This window comes from Erigeron canadensis, chromosome 8 (assembly GCF_010389155.1).
Source record: "Erigeron canadensis isolate Cc75 chromosome 8, C_canadensis_v1, whole genome shotgun sequence".
Classification (NCBI taxonomy): domain Eukaryota; kingdom Viridiplantae; phylum Streptophyta; class Magnoliopsida; order Asterales; family Asteraceae; genus Erigeron; species Erigeron canadensis.
Window position 1 is genome coordinate 43,429,738 of NC_057768.1, and position 20,762 is coordinate 43,450,499.

Below are 20,762 nucleotides of genomic sequence, written 5' to 3' on the forward strand. Positions count from 1 at the left end.
TTCACATTTGAAATAATATAAAAAAGTATGTTGTAGAAAAAACTTTTATATAAACCCTTCAAAATAGCATTTTGTGAACTTGTGAATTAATATGTTCATGTTTTTGTTCACATGTTAACAAATGAGTATATATATAAGGATGGAGATTCCTCAAATTGAAAACAACTTAAAGGGTAAATTATAATCAATGGCCATGATTCAAAAGTGATAACTGAATCTTGGCCAGGTTAGAATTCGAGAGAATCATCATCCAATATATAACGTAGATTAAATTTACCATCTTTCCTCAAGGGTTCCAACCACCATATTGTCCTATATGCGTCCACCAAATTTTGATAAGTGTGACGCATATAAATCGTGTTTTTCTACCTCATACACCACCACCTAGTTTTGTTTTAATCATTTAGATTTGATAGGACAAATACCAAAAAAATTGGTAGGGTATATGAGAAATGGAAAGTTATTTAACAAGTGTATAATTTATGTGGGTCTATAATCGTTGGGGAGTTTGGGGTTATATTCATTTGTCTCATTACGTTCTAGCTTCTCGTTAACTTGGTTTTAACTTTGTTATGAATAAATTTATGGTTGTGCAAAGATATTAAATTATACATACATATCCTAGAATTTGTTTCTTTTATTGCTCACTGTTTATTATTCATTTTCATACAAATTAAAAAAGGAAAAACAATTAATACAGAAATCGTCGCTACAAAAGAGCAGAATAAATACTTGCATAACGTTCCTAAATGGAAAAACGTCACATGTCCGCTAAATATGTTGGGAATACTGGTATGCTTTGCGGGTGTTTGAAAAAATTCTCCGGATCAACTACGGCTTTAATGCTAATCAACTTCTTAAAGTTGCGTCTTTTCCAGTATCTCTCGCCCCAAACACTCGCTTGTTCATAAGAACCAGCTTCAAAACCCAAATCAAGATCATTGTAGTTGGAGTACGCCTCCCGTGGGTTCCTTGACATATACGGTGCTATAAGATCATTGAAAGATCTTATCCATTGAATACGCTTGAGTGATACTGGCGTCGAGTCTGACTCTTGGTCGAAAAAATTAACCATTTGGTGAAACTGGTACAATACTCCAGCTCTATGAGGGAATGGAATGGCGGTCTCTGAAATCTCATCATTCCTTCCTCCAAAAGGGTGCATAATCAGAATCTCTGATCCGTCGTTTTCAAACATCTTTGTCCATATCTTTCTAAGCCCTTGTATAGGAATCGGTGATCGTATATAGTCTAGCTTGCTTTTAGTGTTCAAGCTAATGCTGGGGTTTCGGGACCGAAGAACCTCGATTGGGGTGTCGGCCGGTAAGCCTCCAAATACTAGGGATGTCTGGACCATTCTCACTTCTTGGCAAACCTCCCTTGTGACGTTAAGCTCGGGGAGCGTTTCGTTCAGCAATGGAAGCAACGCATCGATTCTTCCTTGATAAATCCCTTCAAACATAACTCTTATGGTCTTTGAGGTAGTGTTGCCAATAAAGACACTGGACATCGAAACTCTTATGCTTAAATCACGATCACCACTTGGTATGACATATTGGAATTTGTTTACAATTTCCGTGGCGCCTTCTTCTAAAGTTTTGTTCACTAAGAAAACAGTTACCAACTCTGGCACCGGAACCAGCCTTAGTTTCCATGCAAGAACAATTCCAAAACTAGAAGCACCAGCACCACGAATCGCCCAAAACAAATCTTCGCCCATCGTCTTCCTATTTTGAATAACCCCGTTGACGTTCATGAACCGAACATCAACAACGTTATCACCACCGGTACCATATTTCCTAATAAGGTTTCCATAGCCACCTCCGCTTAAGAACCCACCAACACCCACCGTAGCGCAAACACCAGCCGGGAAATACAAGCTATCGGTCTTGTTACTAATAGCGTAGTAGAGTTCACCAAGCACGGCCCCACCTTGGACCCATGCGGTGGCGTTTTCAACGTCAACATCTACGGATCTCATTCTGTTGAGGTCAAGCATGACAAATGGAACATCAGCACTGGACGAAAGGCCCTCAAAGTCATGACCACCACACCTGACCCTCAGCTCGTATCCGTACCTCTTGCTGCATAGAAGAGTCGTACGGACCTGGAGTTCGTTGTCAGGGGTTACGATGATTGAAGGTTTAGGAGTGGAAGAGGTGTTGAATCTAAGATTGTTGACTCTAGCTCCCCAAATGGGCAGGAAAGAAGCGTTGACGGAAGTAAAAATGAGTTGGGACATGGCAGTAAAATTATTAGAGGTTGATTGAACACAGTTAACGAAATCGCCACCATTAGGTGTGACATCAAGAATGGAGGATAATGCTCCCCATGAAGAAGTGAAAGAAAAACTTAGAACCAAGAGGAACACACAAGAGGTAATTAGCTGAAAGTTGTTCTTCATGTTTGTAATTGATCGATTTGTGAGTTTCATCTATCTTGTAATGCCACTGGTTTATTTATAATAGAGTCCATTAGCTAGCTAATGGCTGCCAAAACGTCTGCTAATGGGGGTTATATATTAATATTACATATTGGTCGGGGTAGATGAAAAAACCACGGAACGAAAGAGTGGAACATTACTCAGAAGAAAACATTCTTCAACTTTGTTAGTTGACTTTTTCTTGATAGGAAACATCTTAGCTGTTCTACTTTTCTAGAGGCAAAAGTAATATATATATATATAGTACTTTTGACAAGTAGTTAATTTATCACAATTCAAGTAGTTTCTATTTTTCTAATTGGAAATATGAAATATTGAAGATATGATTACTCAGAAAATAACATTCACGTACACAATATAATTAAATTTGTCACTTTATTTTGTACATATTACCTTCCTTCAATTCATTCATAAATTTTGTATAATAATAATCAACATTTTTATTATTATATATAGATATAGATATCGATGTGTATTGAATATTGATTGGAAATGGGAATGTGTTTTCCGACTATTCTCACTTGGATTCTTATTTCCGAGAACTAACAATATAAACTCACAAGCATATTATGTACGTCAGTTGTTTTGAACAAATTAAAAATGTAAGCCAGCTTGGGAATCTCTCTTAATTAAGGTCTTCATAATATATATGTACTGTTGAATTTACGATTAGGATCCAATCTTTTGCTTCACTTTTACTATCTAAACAAATATATAATATTTAAATGTTGCAAGTCTCGTTTCACTTTTTGATAGAGTCGGAAAATGTAAAGTTGCAACTTGCAAGTGATGAACTCGTGATAAAGACTAGCTAGGCTTGGACTCTCCATGGTTGACTTGAGCAATGGGCTTAGTTGCATGGGTTGACAAAACATATATGGGTTAAGAGAAACCTTGGACGATTGCTTTTATGCTTAAAGGTTGGTTGCTGCTCTCTATATAAAAGAGAATAAAAAGGGAACAACGAGTAGAACAACAACATAACCATTTCAATGTAGCCGTTTACTTCCTACAATCACTTTGTCAAAATTAGTCTTATTTATTGTTATGGTCTTGGTTATATCTGTATTGGGCTTGATCGAACACTATTCCGTATTAGTTATTTTTCTTATATTAAGAAATAAGAACTTCCAAGTATAAGTAGTCGTCTTAATTTGTTATAAACATAAATATTAAAGATAAAACAATGAAGTGTGTATATACATACGAGTATTAATAATGAAGATTCAGAAAACCTATACAACTAACCCCAATAAAATCATTGAGTTCTAAGGCCTATCACAATAGGCTCGTCAACAACCCTTCGAAGGGCTCGTCGACGATGCCCTTATTGTGAGCATCTCGTCGATGCACTTCTTTGTCCCTCCCCATCGACCGATCGACACACTTTGATGAGGAAGAGAGTGGGGCCGCTGTGAGTTTTTTTTTTAATATTTCTTATTATCAATATATATATATGTGTGTTTTTATATAGGTGCAGGTGTATATATCTATATATTTAGAGTAGTAATATTCGTACAACAGTTTTCGATAGATTTACCACATTGTACATGTTATACAGTTAACTGTACAAACGTTTAATGCACCACTGGGGTATATTTATCAAAAGTAGTGGTACAAGTATCACATCCCATATATTTATGATAGTATATAGATGATAGATACTGAATATGAAGACTAGCTTTTGACTTTTTTTTATTAATTTTCATTTTAGGCCAAAACTTGTATAAGTTTTTATTATAGCCCCTAAAGTTTTTTATTAGTGTTATTTTTTTAATTAATGTAAATAAAAGTAGATTTAACTTTTGAATAAATATAAAATAGAAATATATAAAGTTGTGGAAAAGGTGTTATTGTTAGTGGGTGTGAAATAGGTGGATAAGGAGAGAGAAAAGCTGACGTACCAGTATGAAAGAGGTGTAGATGAGCCCCTTATTGTGATAGGCCTAAATCTAAACATCACCATCTTTCCATGAAGGTTTTACAACCACCATGTGGTCATATGCCTTCACCATCTTAGTAAATGTGACGCATATAAATCATGTTTTTCTACTCCATACACCATTTTTCTTTTTTCTTTTTTAACATTCAATTTTTTAAAACTAAGTACCAATTAACTAGCAAGGTGCTAGTTCAAAAAGTACAAAGTCGATTACAGAGAGTAGTATCACGCTTTAGCTCAGGATTAGAAACAAAATGATATCCAATTTTGCCAAGTGATCAGGGGGTGTTCCAATCTATTGACAAGCCAAAGGAAGCTAGATGCCTTGAGCTCCTTGATAGCGGATCGAATCGAGAGAGGTTTGTTTGAGAAGACACAGTTGTTCCTTATCTTTTAAATGGTCCAACAGTAGGCGAGAATGACGAGATTGATGTGTTTGGTCTTGTTTGGGCTGATTGCAGGGTCTTTATGCAGCATGAAGAGATCGTGTATGTTGATGGGAGACAATGGTGGTAATTTGCACCAGTTTAGCATGGCAGCCCATAACATGCGAGCGAAGTCACAGCTGAGGAAGTGTTTGCAGATTCTTCATGAATGTTGCAGACGGGGCAAGCAGTGTTGATTAGGTGTATATTCCTCTTTATAAGATGGCCGCGGGTGGGTAAACGGTTCAGCTCGAGTCGCCAGCCCATAATGTTGGCCTTAGTACGAGCCAACCGATTCCAAGGGAAGGTCCATGTAGTAACTTGGTCCGTTGAAGGCTTTTTGGATGTGATTTCTCATTGACTTGACAGTAAAGTTGCCAGATTAATCAATGGCCCATTTCCAGGAATCTTTATCAATTGAGAGGCTTACATGTTGAATCAAAGATAGTAAAGCTTGGAGTTGGAAGAGTTCATTCGGTGATGTTGGAGGCGAATTCCACTCCCACCTCCACTTGGGGAAGACATTGTTACCAGCGTATTGGTCTCTAATAGCGCACCCCTGTATTCTTTCTAATCTGAAGAGGTTAGGGAAAGTCATGCATATGGCTTCATTCTTGATCCAAGTGTCAATCCAAAAGCGAATAGCAGAACCGTCTCCAATAGTACCTGTGATCAGACTTTGAAAGGAAATATCAAATTCGGCAAGGTGGGGGCTTAGTTTTGCAATGGTGCACCAAGCACCCACCAAACCGGATTTAAAGGGAAGAGGGGTACAATTCCCTAGATGAGTGGTGGATGGCAGATATGGTACGGTCCCATAAACTGTTGGGTTCATTACGATATCTCCACCACCATTTAGAAAGTAAGGATATGTTTTTTGTAGCTAAACAACCCAACCCAAGCTTGCCCAAGTCCAAAGGAGCGATGACACGATCCCAACAAATCCAGGGAATTTTGTTTGAGGAAGAGGATCCTCCCCCCAAAAAGATCTTCTAATTGACTATAATTTGGAAAGAACACATACCTGGGCCTTATACTGCGAGAAAAAGTAAGAAGGGAGACTGTCAAGAACGGAGCAGATTAGGGTGATTCGGCCACCAAGTGAGAGGGTACAAGCTTTCCATTTTGAAAGGCGATTTTCAAAAATATCAGTGACAGGCTGCCAGTTCTTTTTAAGGGGCATGTTGGCTCCAACGGTGAGCCCAAGGTAAGTCATGGGGAGTTGACCTTCTTTGCAATTAAGAATGGATTCTGCATAGGTTATATCTGAATGGGTGAGGCCAAATCCATAGAAACTGGACTTGTTGAGGTTGACTTTAAGGCCCGAGACCAGGTAGAAACCTTGCATGATCCTAACAATATTGGCGATGTAGGTTTTAGACCACTACCCAATGAGGATCACCTCATCTGCATAGAGCAGGTGGGGTGATGGTTGGGCCGGCCAGAGGGTACACCACTATCAAAATTTGTCTTACACTATTAGATTTATAAGGACAAATGTCGGCCAATTAGTGGTAGGGTAAATGAGAAATGGAAATTGTTAATGGTGCATAAATTATGTTGACTAGCTAGAGTCTAATAAATGTATATTGTATACAGCTTGAGGTTACATTCATTATCTCATTTTTCGGTTTCTCGTTAATTTTTCTATGAATAAATTTATTTTTGTGCAAATAAGAGGACCCTTATTTTGAGAACCCATGTATTTGTAAGAACCTTGAGAACTCTTAAATTTTGTATTAGATCATATGTTTTTTTTTGTTCATTCACATGTGAAACGTTATAAAAATATATGTTGCAGAAGAAAGTTTTTTTCAAAGCCTTATATATACTCATTTGTTTACATGTGAACGAAAACGTGAACATATTCATTCATAAGTTCACAAAAGGCAGTTTTGAAGGTTTTTAAAAAAAGTTTCTTCTACAACATACTTTTTTATATCATTTGACATGTTAATGAAAAAATAAACATGTGATATAATACATAATTTGAGAGTTCTCGTGGTTTAAAAAAATAGTTCTCAATATATATATATATATATATATGATATATAAAGGATAACACTATAGTGATAACACCCTTAAAATAAGAACACGTTAATAACACTTAAAAATATAATTTTGATGCATTAAAAGTCTATAAAAGTTACTATTACTTAACTAATTACCATAATTTAAGTGTTAACAACAAATTGATCCGTTAAAATCAAAAAAATCATCTTCCATTTTGATTTTCTCGAAGTTGACCGGTTAATGTGTTGTTAAACAATTAAATAATGATAATTAATTACACGTTATGTTAATTTTATGAGCTTTTAATGTATCAAAATGTAGTTTTTAAGTGTTTTCACCGTCTTCTCATTTTAAAAGTGTTTTCACTTGATTTGTCCCCTATTAATAAATACATATATATCCAGCCTATTAAGTTTTATATGAAAAATATACAATTATTTTAGTCGGATAATTAAGACATTAAAAACAAACTGAACCTTGGATATTTTTATTGCTCATTGTTTATTCATAGTCATACGAAAGAAAGGGAATATAATACAGACACTTAAATTGAAAGGCATCACATGTCTGTGAAATATGTTGGGAAAACCGGTATGCTTTGTGGGTGTCTAAAGAAATTCTCTGGATCCGCTACGGCTTTGATGCTTATCAATTTCTTAAAGTTGCGCCTCTTCCAGTATCTCTCGCCCCAAACACTTGCTTGTTCATATGAACCGGCTTCAAAACCTAAATCAAGATCATTATAGTTGGAATACGCCTCCCGTGGGTTCCTTGACACATACGGTGCTATAAGATCATTGAACGTTCTCAACCACTGTATACGCTGGAGTGATATTGGCGTCGAGTCTGAGTCTTGATCGAAAAAACTAACCATTTGGTGCAATTGGTATAACACCCCAGCTCTATGAGGAAATGGAATAGCTGTCTCTGGAATCTCATCATTTCTTCCGCCAAAAGGGTGCATGATCAGAATCTCTGATCCGTCATTTTCAAACATCTTTGTCCATAACTTTCTAAGCCCTTGTATGGGAATAGGTGTTCGTATATAGTCTAGCTTGCTTTTGGTGTTGAAGCTAACACTGGGAGGTCAGGTTAGAAGAACCTCGGTTGGGGTGTCACTCGATAAATTTCCAAATACAAGGGATGCCTGGACCATTCTCACTTCTTGGCAAATCTCTCGTGTGACGTTAAGCTCTGGGAGCGTTGTGTTTAGTAATGGAAGCAATGCATCGATTCTGCCCTGATAAATCCCCATAAACAAAAAATTTATGGTCTTCGATGTAGTGTTTCCAATAAAGACACTAGACATCGAAATTCTTATGCTTAAATTACGATCGCCACTTGGTATGACATATTGAAATTTGTTTACAATGTCCGTGGCACCTTCTTCTAAAGTTTTGTTCACTAAGAATATAGTTACTAACTCTGGCACAGGGACCAACCTCAGCTTCCATGCAAGAACAATTCCAAAACTGGAAGCACCGGCACCACGAATCGCCCAAAACAAATCTTCGCCCATCGACTTCCTATTTAGAACAACACCGTTGACGTTCATGAACCGAACATCAACAACGTTATCACCACCCATACCATATTTCCTAATAAGGTTTCCATAACCACCTCCACTTAAGAACCCACCAACACCCACCGTGGGGCAAACACCAGCAGGGAAATACAAACTATCGGTCTTATTACTAATAGCGTAGTAAACTTCACCAAGCACGGCCCCACCTTGGACCCATGCGGTTCTGTTTCCTACATCAACATCTACAGATCTCATTCGGTTGAGATCAAGCATGACAAATGGCACATCAGCAATGGACGAAAGGCCCTCAAAGTCGTGGCCACCGCACCTGACCCTCAGTTCGTATCCATTTCTTTTGTTACATAAAAGAGCCGTACGGACCTGGAGTTCGTTGTCAGGGGTTACTATGATAGAAGGTTTAGGAGTGGAAGAGGTATTGAATCTAAGGTTGTTGACTCTAGCTCCCCATATAGGTAGGAAAGAAGAGTTGGCGAAGGTAAAAATGAGTTGGGATATGGCAGTAAAATTTTCGGAGGTTGATTGAACACAACTTATGAAGTCTTCACCATCAGGAGTGACATCAAGAATAATGGAGGATAATGCTCCCAATGAAACAGAGAAAGAAATAGTTAGAACAAAAAGGAACACGCATGAGGTTAGTTGTTGAGACCTTTTCATGTTTTTTTTGTAATTAGTTTCATCTTGTAATGCATGTGAATGGTTTTATATATAATAGAGCCGACTAGCTAATAGTTTAGAGCTATAATATATCAGGAGTAGATAGGGAAAAACCAATTTCTTCCATGCAACCAGTTGATTCTTCCTTGATAGAAAAATCTCACTTACTTACTTACTACCATTTTTTAAGAGGCAAAACCTTAGTACTTTTGACTATATATTATAAGTAATTAGTTAGTAGTTTATCACAACGCAAGTATTTTTAAGCGAATATTGAAATACAAAAGCAAAACACTAAAGTTAAAATGAAATGTCATCAATTGTTAAAAATATGATCAGTGTCAGGTGTATAAATGACTGGAAACTAATTTCAGATGTTCATAATAGTGTTATACTAAGTAAAAGCTTGTAATGTTTTTTTTTTTTTTCTATTCTGAATTTCAAAATTATATTTTGTACATTTGTGTTGACATTAGTACTAAATAAAATAATGACTAGAAAACCTTTTATATAAAACCAATTACGTGGGATACTGGGATATTGCATATGGAGATACCGAAATTAAACCAACGCCCAACTAACGACGCTAAAATACTAATTAAATTCTAATGATCCCTTTCTGAAATCCACTTCACCACCTGCGCGCTATCCCGGCCTCCATGGTTTTCCGACACCCTATCCATATGGCCGGCATGCGCATGCGCATTCACCATCTTATAATTTATTTACTGAGATACTTATATTAGTTATAAATCATGTACTTTATAATAGTGACTTGTTGAAGCACTTTCAGACCGATATACTGTCCGATGTTTGGTAACTACTTTTTCTTTTTTAAAAGCCGTTGTTTTTACTTTTTAGGTCCAGGACTACTAAATGTGAAGCTATCGATCATTACAATATAAATGGGAAGTACGTGATAATAGTGTTGTTTCAGGATTGGATTTGGATTGGAGGCAGGTTAAGAAGAGTTGGATGGGGTGAACACCTCGTTCTCGATCGGTGTTCATCTAACTATCCTCTGAGAATTGAACCCCTAGTGCCACGGCCACGTTACTGGGATGACGTACATCTCCATGTAGACATGACAATTTCTGATGGTATTAGTCGTATATATATGGTGTACGTGAAATTCTTGATACATTCTGAAAGTGAAAAATTGTATGACATAATTTGGAAGGCCTTATCAATCTCATTTATTAACCAAACACTCTCTAAATATTCAAAGTTAGATCGGCCAACATTATAACGGCCGAAAACTTCATTAGACATCAACTAATTAATATATTAATTTACTAGCTAGTACTGAATTGTTTGATGAGATAGGCCGTGACCCTTTTCGTTTCAATATAATATATTTATGTGTTCCAAAAAAAGGCATACTTTGATACATTCGATTATTGGGTTAAAGAGTACTACATATATAGGCCAGAAGAACCAATGACATCTTATTGTTTTCTTAAACATGCTATGGGAAGGGGGGGTAAAGGTAATTATATATCCATATTTTACAATCATGCCATAGACACAGCAAAAATAAAGCACTTCGATCACTACACGTCCGAGAGAGATTTTGAGAAAACCGGAATACTTTGTGGGTGTTTGAAGAAATTCTCAGGATCAACTATGGCTTTGATGCGAATCAACTTCTTGAAGTTGCTTCTCTTCCAGTATCTCTCGCCCCAAACACTTGCCTCTTCATAAGTCTCACTTCCAACACCCAAATCAAGATCATTGTAGTTTGAATACGCCTCCCTTGGGTTCTTTGACACATAAGGCGTTATATACTCATTGAAGCTTCTCAGCCAATTTATTCGCCGAAGTGATGTTGGGGTAGTGTCTGATATTTGATCGTTAAAAGTAACCTGCTGGTGAAACTGGTACAGAACCCCAGCTCTATGAGGATATGGTATTGCTGTCTCTGAATACTCATCATTCTTTCCACCAAAAGGGTGCATGTATAGAACCTCTGAGCCGTCATTTTCAAACACCTTTCTCCATATCCTTTTGAGTCCGGTTATGGGGATCGGTGTTCGTACATAGTCTAGTTTATTTTTCCCATTTAAAATAATATTGGAAGACCGGGTTAGAAGAATCTCGGTTGAGGTGTTGCTTGTATAGCCTCCAAATACAAGGGAGGCCTGAACCATTCTGACTTCTTCACAAATTTCTCTTGTGACATTGAGCTCTGGAAACCTTTCGTCTAACAACGGAAGCAATGTGTCAATTGTCCCCTGATATATTCCATTGAACATAACATTGATAGTCTTCTTGGTAGTGTTTGTTATATATGCGCTAGATATTGTAACTCTTATGCTTAGATTTTTGTCACCATTTGGTACAACATATTGAAATTTATGCAAGATTTCTGTAGCGCCTTCTTCCAAAGTTTTGTTAACAGAGAAAATAGTTACTAATTCTGGCACAGGAACCAACCTCAGCTTCCAAGCAAGAACGATTCCGAAACTTGAAGCTCCACCACCACGAATCGCCCAAAACAAATCTTCGCCCATTGACTTTCTGTCAAGAATATTTCCATTGACATCCATGAACCGAACATCCACAACATTATCAGCACCAGTACCGTACTTTCTAATCAGGTTTCCATAGCCGCCGCCACTCAAGTACCCACCAACACCCACCGTGGAACAAAGACCAGCAGGGAAATACAAGGTATCGGTCTTCTGTGATATAGCATAGTAGACCTCACCAAGTACAGCGCCACCCTGGACCCATGCGGTCCTATTTGCAACGTCAACGTCTACAGATCTCATATTAGTAAGATCAAGCATAACAAACGGAACATCAGCAGTGGACGAAAGGCCCTCTAAGTCATGGCCACCGCACCTGACCCTCATCTCGTATCCGTGTTTCTTGCTGCACAAAAGAGTAGTTCGGATTTGGGATTCGTCAACAGGGGTGACAATAACCGATGGTTTAGAAGTGGAGGATTTAATGAATCTAAGGTTTTTAACTCTAGCTTCCCAAATGGGTAGGAAGGAAGAATTAGCCGGTGTAAAAACGAGTTGAGAGATAAAGGTGACATTGTTGGAATAATAATTGGATTGTAGGCAGCTTAAGAAATCTTCAGAATCTGGTGTGACATCAAGAATTGTGGATAAAGCAGCCCCCCATGTAACAGTAGAGAAACAAAGAGCCGGAATTAATATGAGTAGAGAAAAGCTAATTAGTTGAAACTTCTTCATGTTTTGGTGAGTTTGATCGATCAATAACTAATGGATGGATGTACTTTTTTTTTTTTTTTTTATATCTATATATATAAACTTAATTGGTTATATATAATGGTGAATGAATATGAGGGTTAGAAAAGTCTCGGATAAGATGGAAATTTCAAAAGCCATCTGTTGGCCGGCCAGTGATTTTACTTTCATTGTACGTGATTGTCGTCATTCAAATGAAATAAAGGATTTCGGATTAAACACAACTATATATAATTAAGTTAATTGGTGGGTGTTTACTACTACACAATAAAATTAAATCCCAACTAAGAATTTATAATTCACAATAACAGCTTAATTTAGTTAGCTATTAATTAAAAAACTTGTACGATCTGATTATATATGATAGCGATAATTTGAAGGTGTGACTATTCTTCAATAGCATTGGCCGTATAATGTAGAAAAAATAAAAAGAAATTTCAAGGTTGAAGACCGTGAGAGCATAAAAGTCAGTCTTTTTTAATTAGAAGTATCCAGATTCGAAGTGATCGATTTGATGTTTACCAAACATAACATACACAACCATACAACAACACAAATTAAGCCCAATAACGTAGATGGCGGCTACCATGTGAATTTAAAGTTTTTTTTTTCTTTCATGCAATTTCCTTGATTTCCACATATCCCATGATTGCATTGTTTTGACGGAGCAATCTTGAAAGTGTCCAGAGCACCCGCTATATATATATATTTGCTTACAAGCTGGTTGTACTAGCTTGTTTCACCAGAAAATGTACAGAGAAGCCAAAACCACAACTTCCAAAATAGTTAATTTCATTAGGTAAAATAATCATCTTGAATATTATTGATAAGCAATTGTTATCTAGTTCCATCATGATTAATGGAATTAACATTGATGTAGAGTACTTTTGATTATTTTTATACTTTTTGACTAATATATATTCAATCTCTACAAAGTGTTCAATAATATGTCCAACAGTACTAACAAATGTGATTCTGTAAAATGTAAAATAATGTGAACATAAGGTCCTATTGTTTAATGTTTCTGTTGGTTGTTATGTGTTTGCTTCCTTGTCAAACCTTCTCAAATAGGTGTGTGAAATCGAAGTAATTTTCAACTCTAAGTGTATTTCTTCCCGGTATTCAAATTCTGTATTTAGGGGAACCAGAGCGAGATAGCGTAGATTAACCATTTTATTTAGCTTTAGTTAAAACTAGAGAAAATGTCACAAATGGTCGTTGTGGTTTGTCACTTTAGCGTTTAGCCCCTTGTGTTTTTTTTCCGGTACAAATGGTCCATGACTTTTTCATTTTCGTTGCCAGAAGCCCCTGACACTAACTTCTGTTAGTTTGGGCCCGTTAGTCAGGATTTAATTGTCCACTTACATAAAAACACACCATTCTTCTTCCTCATTCATTCTCTATCTTCTTCCTTCTTCCAGCCACCACCACCACCAAAATCCGGCCAAACGTGATTTTTTTTTTCCAAATCTTTTGATTCATTCTAAACCGTCCATGTATTCACTGATCTAAAGTAACCTTCAACCACGGTTCACATGGATGAACATCATATCGAATACGTGAATGTTTGTACGCATGCGGTGCCATTTAGCGGTCACCGCATCTAAATCTCGATATGTGGATGGTTTGTTTTCATAAGCGAGAAAAAGCTGGGTCACTTTCGACCAAAACGTACGTTCCTTTTGATAATTCCTGCACAACGGGTCGTCTGCCACCTCGACCCAAGCTCGTGCCAAAATTATTTCTTAGGAAGAGAGGGTTTTAGTTTATATAAAATGAATGAGGAGTATATATATATATAAAGATTTTTTTAAAAAATGAAAAATTTAAAAAGGGTCAAAAAGAGCCGTTAAAGGCTAGAAAAATTTTGAAAAAAGAGAAGAGAAAGGCGATGAATATTGATCGGCCAAGGATTTTTTTGACGAAGTCGCCCCTCGGGGCGGTGTAGCTGGCGGCAAAGGGGCAGCGTCGGGAGCAAAACCCCCCACTCCGAACAGCCTTAAGAGTTTGTTAACGGAAAAACTGGTTTTGTTTGTATTCTAAGAAACATTTCTTCCAGTGGGCAGTGGTACATGCATGTCGGCAAGGCACTAAACTAAAATACTGAATCACTTTCAAATTTCTATCTAATACTGTTGTTTTTACAATTAATGTCTATTGAACTATAAGTTTTTAAAATAAAATGGTTGTGTGATACAACACAACATACAATTCACATCACATATAAAAAACTTTAGGATCCGTGAAGCAATACCGTAGAGGAATATTAAGGCTTTCAGAACATATATGATGTCTATGTCAGCAGGTTGTGAATTTTAAGGCTTCAGAACACATACATAACAAGTATAGATATAACTTGGCAAGTATATATTAAAGAAGAAAATTCATTAGTAATTTATTGCTTCTTAATTAAACAGGCTTTTTCATGTTCTTACATAGTAATCAGCACTAAGTAGCTAGTAATTTCCTAAAAAGGCACAAAAAGGAAAACAATGACCAAATGCACTTCAATTAGCTAGATCACATGTCTGATTGGTATCTTGAGAAGACCGGGATACTTTGTGGGTGTCTAAAGAAATTCTCCGGATCAACTATGGCTTTGATACGAATCAACTTCTTAAAGTTGCTTCTCTTCCAGTACCTCTCGCCCCAAACACTTGCTTCCTCATAAGTAGCACTTCCAACACCCAAATCAAGATCATTGTAGTTCGAATACGCCTCCCTTGGGTTCTTTGACACATACCTTTCTATTTTGTTATGGAACCGTATCATCCAGTTTATACGTCTTAGTGCTGTTGGTGTTGTGTCTGAGGTTTCACTGTTGAAATTAACCAGCTGATGAAACTGGTACAACACCCCGGCTCTATGAGGGTACGGAATCGCGGTGTCTGACAAGTCATTCATCCTTCCACCAAAAGGATACATGATCAATAACTCCGATCCGTCATTTTCGCTCACCATTTTCCAGATCTGTTTCAGCCCACTTCTCGGAATGGGCGTCCGTACATAGTCTGATTTGCTTTTGCTGTTGAGCCGAAACGCAGGCGTTCGGGATGCAAGAAGCTCGGTTGAGGTGTTTCGTGCATATCCTCCAAATAAAAGCGTCGACTGGACCATTCTCCCTTCTTCGCATATTTCTCGCGTCACGTTGAGCTCGGGGAAATTCTTCTCCAGCAACGGGAGCAACGTGTCAGTAGTCCCTAAATAAACCCCATCGAAAAGAAACCGCACCCTTCTGTCCGTACTATTGCCAATACTTTCACTACGAATCTGAGCTCTTATTTGCAAATTCCGGTCAATATTTGGTACAACCGTTTGATACTTATAAAAGATCTCCGAGCCGCCTTCTTCTAAAGTTTTATTAACCAAAAAGACAGTAACTATTTCGGGTACCGCAACCAACCTCAGTTTCCAACTAAGTACAATTCCGAAACTGGAAGCACCGCCACCACGAATCGCCCAAAACAAATCTTCGCCCATCGACTTCCTGTCAAGTATATTTCCATTCACATCCATGAACCGAACATCCAATACATTATCGGCACCAGTGCCGTACTTTCTGAGGAGGTTTCCATAGCCACCACCGCTCAAGAAGCCCGTAACACCGACTGTCGGGCAAAGACCAGCCGGAAAATACAGAGTATCGGTCTTGTTAGTAATAGCATAATATAGTTCACCAAGGACAGCACCGGTCTGGATGAATGCGGTTCTGTTTGCGACATCGACATCGATATCTCTCATTCTGTTGAGATCAAGCATCACAAAAGGAACGTCAGCAGTGGACGAAAGGGCCTCGAAGTCGTGGCCCCCGCTCCTGATTCTGAGTTCGTATCCGTGTTCTTTTGTGCATAAAAGAACCGTACGGACCTGGGTTTCGTGGATGGGAGTGACGATGATTGAGGGTTTAGGAGTGCCGGAATGATTGAATCGAAGGTTGTTGACTCTGGCTCCCCAAATGGGTAGGAAAGAAGCATTTGATGGGGTGAAAATGAGTTCTGAAATGGAGGTGACGTTGTTGGAGTTGGATTGGAGGCAGGTTATGAAATCTGCGGAATTCGGTGTTGGATCATCATCGATTATGGAAGACAATAATGCTCCGAAAGAAACAGAAAAAGAAAGAGCAACAACAACCAAGATTATTAAGAGCAAATAAGAGGTGATTAGTTGATGATGATGAGTGGAGTTGTTCATGTTTGAAACTTGGTGTGATATCAAGCAATGCCAATGAATCTGTATTTATACTCTAAATCAAGAATATACAGGAGTGTAAAATGTGTTTGCTCATCATCAAATGAAAGTTTTTTTGGTAAAAACCGTGGAAGGGAGGAGGACAGTAAATTTCCAAAATGATGAAAATTCCCATTCATATATATTGGTTGACTCTTGGACGTTCAAAGTTGAATATATTCTACACACGTGGACGTTTTTATTCATAATTCCATTCTTCAATTTATGTTACCAAGTATGGATAGTATGAGTACAAATAAATACTCCGATTTATTTAGAACGAAATGGTAACGTACATTTTCTATTTTATTTTCTTTTTTCAATAACGGATCATTATCATAACGAATGACTTATACTATATTGTCTTAACGGCAGGCACAACAACTTGTTATTAGAGACTTTAGCCTCCTAAACTCATACATGGATAACATTTTCTTTCTTTTTTAAGAAAATAAGTTTCACACAAATTATACACATATTATTGTAAAATATCAATCATCAAGTTATAACTTTTGTTGAATCACTACATGGATTAATCAATCGTTATACAGTAGTAGTTGATAAGTTATTAGTTCATTACACATTACACAAGAGTAAAAGTAAGGTTTATATATATATATATATATATATATATAGGTTTAAGCTATATAAAAACAACATATTTTTATGTGTTTTGTTGCAGCTGGGTTGGATCAATGATTGGAGCCCTTGTCCCTTGAGACATAGGCCATTGATTCGATCCTCATCCACAGCAAAGCTAGAAATCCTTTTCTACTTTTGATAGAACCTGAAAGCAATCTATATATCGAAGACAGTATTTGGGAACTAAAACCCATAGAAAACGGTATCGGAAGTTATTTTTTTGTCGTGTAGATAATATAAACTCTGACAATACAAACGGAAGTAATGTATTTTCAATTTTTTATCCAATATTTGAGTTATTGACATGTGTAGGAATATATTAATAAAAGTACTTTCAAATTTTGTTCTAATAACCAGAAGAAATACTTGCGTGAACTAATCTTATAATAGCATGTTATCTTAAAATGTCTTTGTCAATATATGTTACGAGTATATGCTAATATTGGAACAACTTTTATAAGAGTGTTGCATACATATAAAATCATCTAAAGTTGAAAGTAATTCATAAGTAAAGTTAAATATTTTTTATTTTTAGATAAAATTTAAGGGTCAATATTTAAAAAAATCTGTAAATCTTAATTCTTGATTTTAATCAAATTGTCTAGATGATCAGCTTCACCTATAAATTCCTTTCGATTTTATAGGATTTGTATCCTACTTTTATAGCTTCGTTCTTTGCATTCAAGCAAAAAAAAAGGATTTTATTATTGTATACTTTAGTATTATATGGTACGTATATGGAAGCAAGGATTAAAAACTGAAAAGAATGATGGCGGATCTCAACAAGTGGTGGCAACTTAATTTAATTTTGGATAATGATAAAACAACTTAATTAGTGTGCCTAAAAATATGCTTAATAGTAAGATGACAACATGTGAAAAAATCCGGGAGCAAGATTAGGAAAGAGAATTAGTGGAATCCACATGTCAAATTCTTAAGGTTTTAGATTGATTTTTAGACGTATGAGTTAGGTTAATTAATCATTTTCCTTTAATTTTATCTCGTGTCGTCGTTAGGTGACTTTTTGGCTTTTTGGATGATGAGAATACCCACTATAATAGTCTCTTTTCATAGATTTCTACATTATCTATTAGTCTACATTTGTTTTTGTATTTTTTCTTTCAGCTTTAACTCGATGGTTAAAAGATCATCTCCTTGCAAAAGGTTTTGTGTTCAAGCTTTGGGCAGGACATAAGAATCAAGTCCCTTTATGAAGGCTTGGATTGTGTATACCCAAGTTCAAGTATGAGGGGGCAGGATTTACCCCTATTAATCGTCGTGCCTTCGGGCGGATTAATAGGGGTTTTCCCCCATCGGATATTTGAAATAGACAATTCTAATTCGAGAGAGCTCTCTATCGCGTACCCGATTAAGACAACATATACTAGAGCTTTCGCTGTCGAATTGTGACACGAATTTTCCAACAAAATTCACCTTTCAAGAGAAAAAAAAATATATAAAAAAAAATAATTAAAAAAAAAAACAGTTTCCTTTTTAAAACTATGATGTAAAAGGTCCTCAAATAAGGGAATGTTTATCAATGCTTTTATACCTAAAATAACAACAGCAACATATATAGAGAAGTAGAGAACGAGCCTTCCTTATTGTGGTGCTTTTGTAGTTCTGGGGAAATTGTGGAATGATTGGGCCCAATTTGGTGATGTATTATCCTTAACTTTAGCACCCTTTGCCAAATCCTTTACTCAATTATTTAAATGTTGTTCAAAAAAAAAAAAACACTCCAGTTTATATCATGATAAAAATAGAGTATAAATTTTATTAAGGTGCACAACGTTTATTATAAATGATCTATAAAACTTATAGATAGATGTTGCTAACAATAGTTAGATGCTGTTAGGGGCTTAGGGCGACGACATTTCAATTAAACTTATTCATTTAACATGTCACTCGTAAAGTTTTTGTCTTATCATGAAAAATACATTTCCTAACTTGGTTCAAGTTTTTAAGGCTATCTCCAGTTGAGGCGTCCTTAGGCTTCCTTAGGTGCCCTTAGGTGCCATTTGATATTATTTGCCGTTAAAGCTTGTCCAAAACTAAGGATGTTTTAAAGGATGCCCTTAGACTATCTCCAATGGCTATGTTTTTGGCGTCCTTGGATATCCTTTGCGGTTGAAGTTTGTCAAAAACTAAAGATTTTTTGATGCATGCCCTTACTCAAGGACATGCCCTTAGGTGCCCTTACTTATATGTTTTTTTGTTTTTAGTGGAGTTAAAAGATATGTAAGGATGTTTGTATGGTTGGAGATAAAATTATAGGATTTTAAGGATTTATAAGAATGTGTAAGGATTTGTAAGGATATGATATGGCAGCTTGGGCGTCCTTGGCATTGGAGATAGCTTTACCTAAGGGCATGCCCTTACTTGTTTTTACTTAATATATTTTTGTTTTTAGTTGAAGGTAAACGAATATGTAAGGATATGTAAGAACATGTAAGGATGTTGGTATGGTTGGAGATAAAATTATATGATTTATAAGGATGTATAAGGATTTGTAAAGATATGATGTGGCAGCTCAAGAACGCCTAAAAACGTCCTTAGCATTGGAGATAGTCTAATCATTAATTATAGAAGCTATTAACTTTACTTACAGTCAAGTTGCAGAGTTTAGCGGCACCCATAATTGCATAGATAAAACTAAACTAGGACAATATCATATTAGCAGCAGCCCCCCATAGTCCCATATGATGATTAAATAATATTTTTGTGTTGCATCGGGAAGACGACGATTTTTAACTAGCAGCCCCCCTAAACAATAAACATATAAAGGGAACATATGTTTGTTTATGATGGACTGATGGAGTTAGGTAATTCCTCCTCCTCAATAATGAAAATTGAAAACAAGCATATTTATTTTTAATTTTGAAACAGTGAAATTGTACTCATAATATTGTTTTCAACGTCGCCTTGTGAAATCTTGCTACACATAATCATAACTTGAACTTAAGGGATATGCTTGTGAGTATCACACATTTGTTGTCCGAGCGGCAATAGTACAAGGGATATTGACCCCTAGATCACCGTGAATCATGATGCAAACATACTTGTGAATACGATTCATTTTGCTTTTTATGTTCAAGACCATGCCAAAATAGAGATTCAAATATTCAAATTGGATAGTTTGAGAGATGAAACACGAATATGATATATTATATTATTATGAGTCCTTTAGTTTTTAAATTTTTTTATTATTCTCACAAATTATCCAACTTCATTTATCAAGTTGAAACTAACAAAAAATCCTTATAGAAAAATAGTAGTATAAATAAGTTAAACTATATAAGTTTGACCCAACTCTACTCGAGTTCAAACATAATTCGAAAATCTGCTTTATTGAGTTAGCTCAAGGCTAAGTTTTTAAAAGTTTGGGCCCATTTAAAATATGGGTTGTGGGGCAGTGTCATTTGACAATAGTGATATTTGTCAAAGCTTCAACAAGATATTTGTCAAACATTCTATTTACACCCTTGATTACGACATAATTGCTATAGAATAATAAATTAAAAAGAGCTTCGTCACAAAGTAACCTCTTAGGGCGTTGACATAAGACGTAATATGGATGCGTGGTGGATATAGCACCACCACTCCACACTGTCGCCAACATACGAAAAATGAGTGGTGGTATGGA

At 36.4% G+C, this 20,762-nt stretch overlaps 3 protein-coding genes and 1 pseudogene across 3 annotated transcripts; all 4 read right to left on the bottom strand.

The window, feature by feature from the left end:
• Positions 1–760: 760 nt before the first annotated feature.
• Positions 761–2,404, bottom strand: LOC122580582 (tetrahydrocannabinolic acid synthase-like). The gene has a single exon (XM_043752852.1). The coding sequence runs from the start codon at positions 2,402–2,404 to the stop codon at positions 761–763; it is 1,644 nt and encodes a 547-aa protein (XP_043608787.1).
• A 4,978-nt stretch (positions 2,405–7,382) lies between these two features.
• Positions 7,383–9,026, bottom strand: LOC122580532 (annotated as a pseudogene).
• A 1,336-nt stretch (positions 9,027–10,362) lies between these two features.
• LOC122578344 (tetrahydrocannabinolic acid synthase-like) lies at positions 10,363–12,281 on the bottom strand. Its single transcript, XM_043750289.1, has one exon. It carries the CDS (start codon positions 12,230–12,232, stop codon positions 10,580–10,582), a length of 1,653 nt encoding a protein of 550 aa, XP_043606224.1. The 5' UTR covers positions 12,233–12,281; the 3' UTR covers positions 10,363–10,579.
• Positions 12,282–14,617: 2,336 nt separating this feature from the next.
• On the bottom strand, positions 14,618–16,451 carry LOC122579818 (berberine bridge enzyme-like 8). Its single transcript, XM_043752053.1, has one exon. It carries the CDS (start codon positions 16,436–16,438, stop codon positions 14,768–14,770), a length of 1,671 nt encoding a protein of 556 aa, XP_043607988.1. The 5' UTR covers positions 16,439–16,451; the 3' UTR covers positions 14,618–14,767.
• Between the last annotated feature and the right edge of the window lie 4,311 nt (positions 16,452–20,762).

What these genes read in the sequence shown, in the direction of transcription:
- LOC122580582 (XM_043752852.1), bottom strand. Translation starts at nt 2,404, where the DNA reads ATGAAGAACAACTTTCAGCTAATTACCTCTTGTGTGTTCCTCTTGGTT.
- LOC122578344 (XM_043750289.1), bottom strand. Translation starts at nt 12,232, where the DNA reads ATGAAGAAGTTTCAACTAATTAGCTTTTCTCTACTCATATTAATTCCG.
- LOC122579818 (XM_043752053.1), bottom strand. Translation starts at nt 16,438, where the DNA reads ATGAACAACTCCACTCATCATCATCAACTAATCACCTCTTATTTGCTC.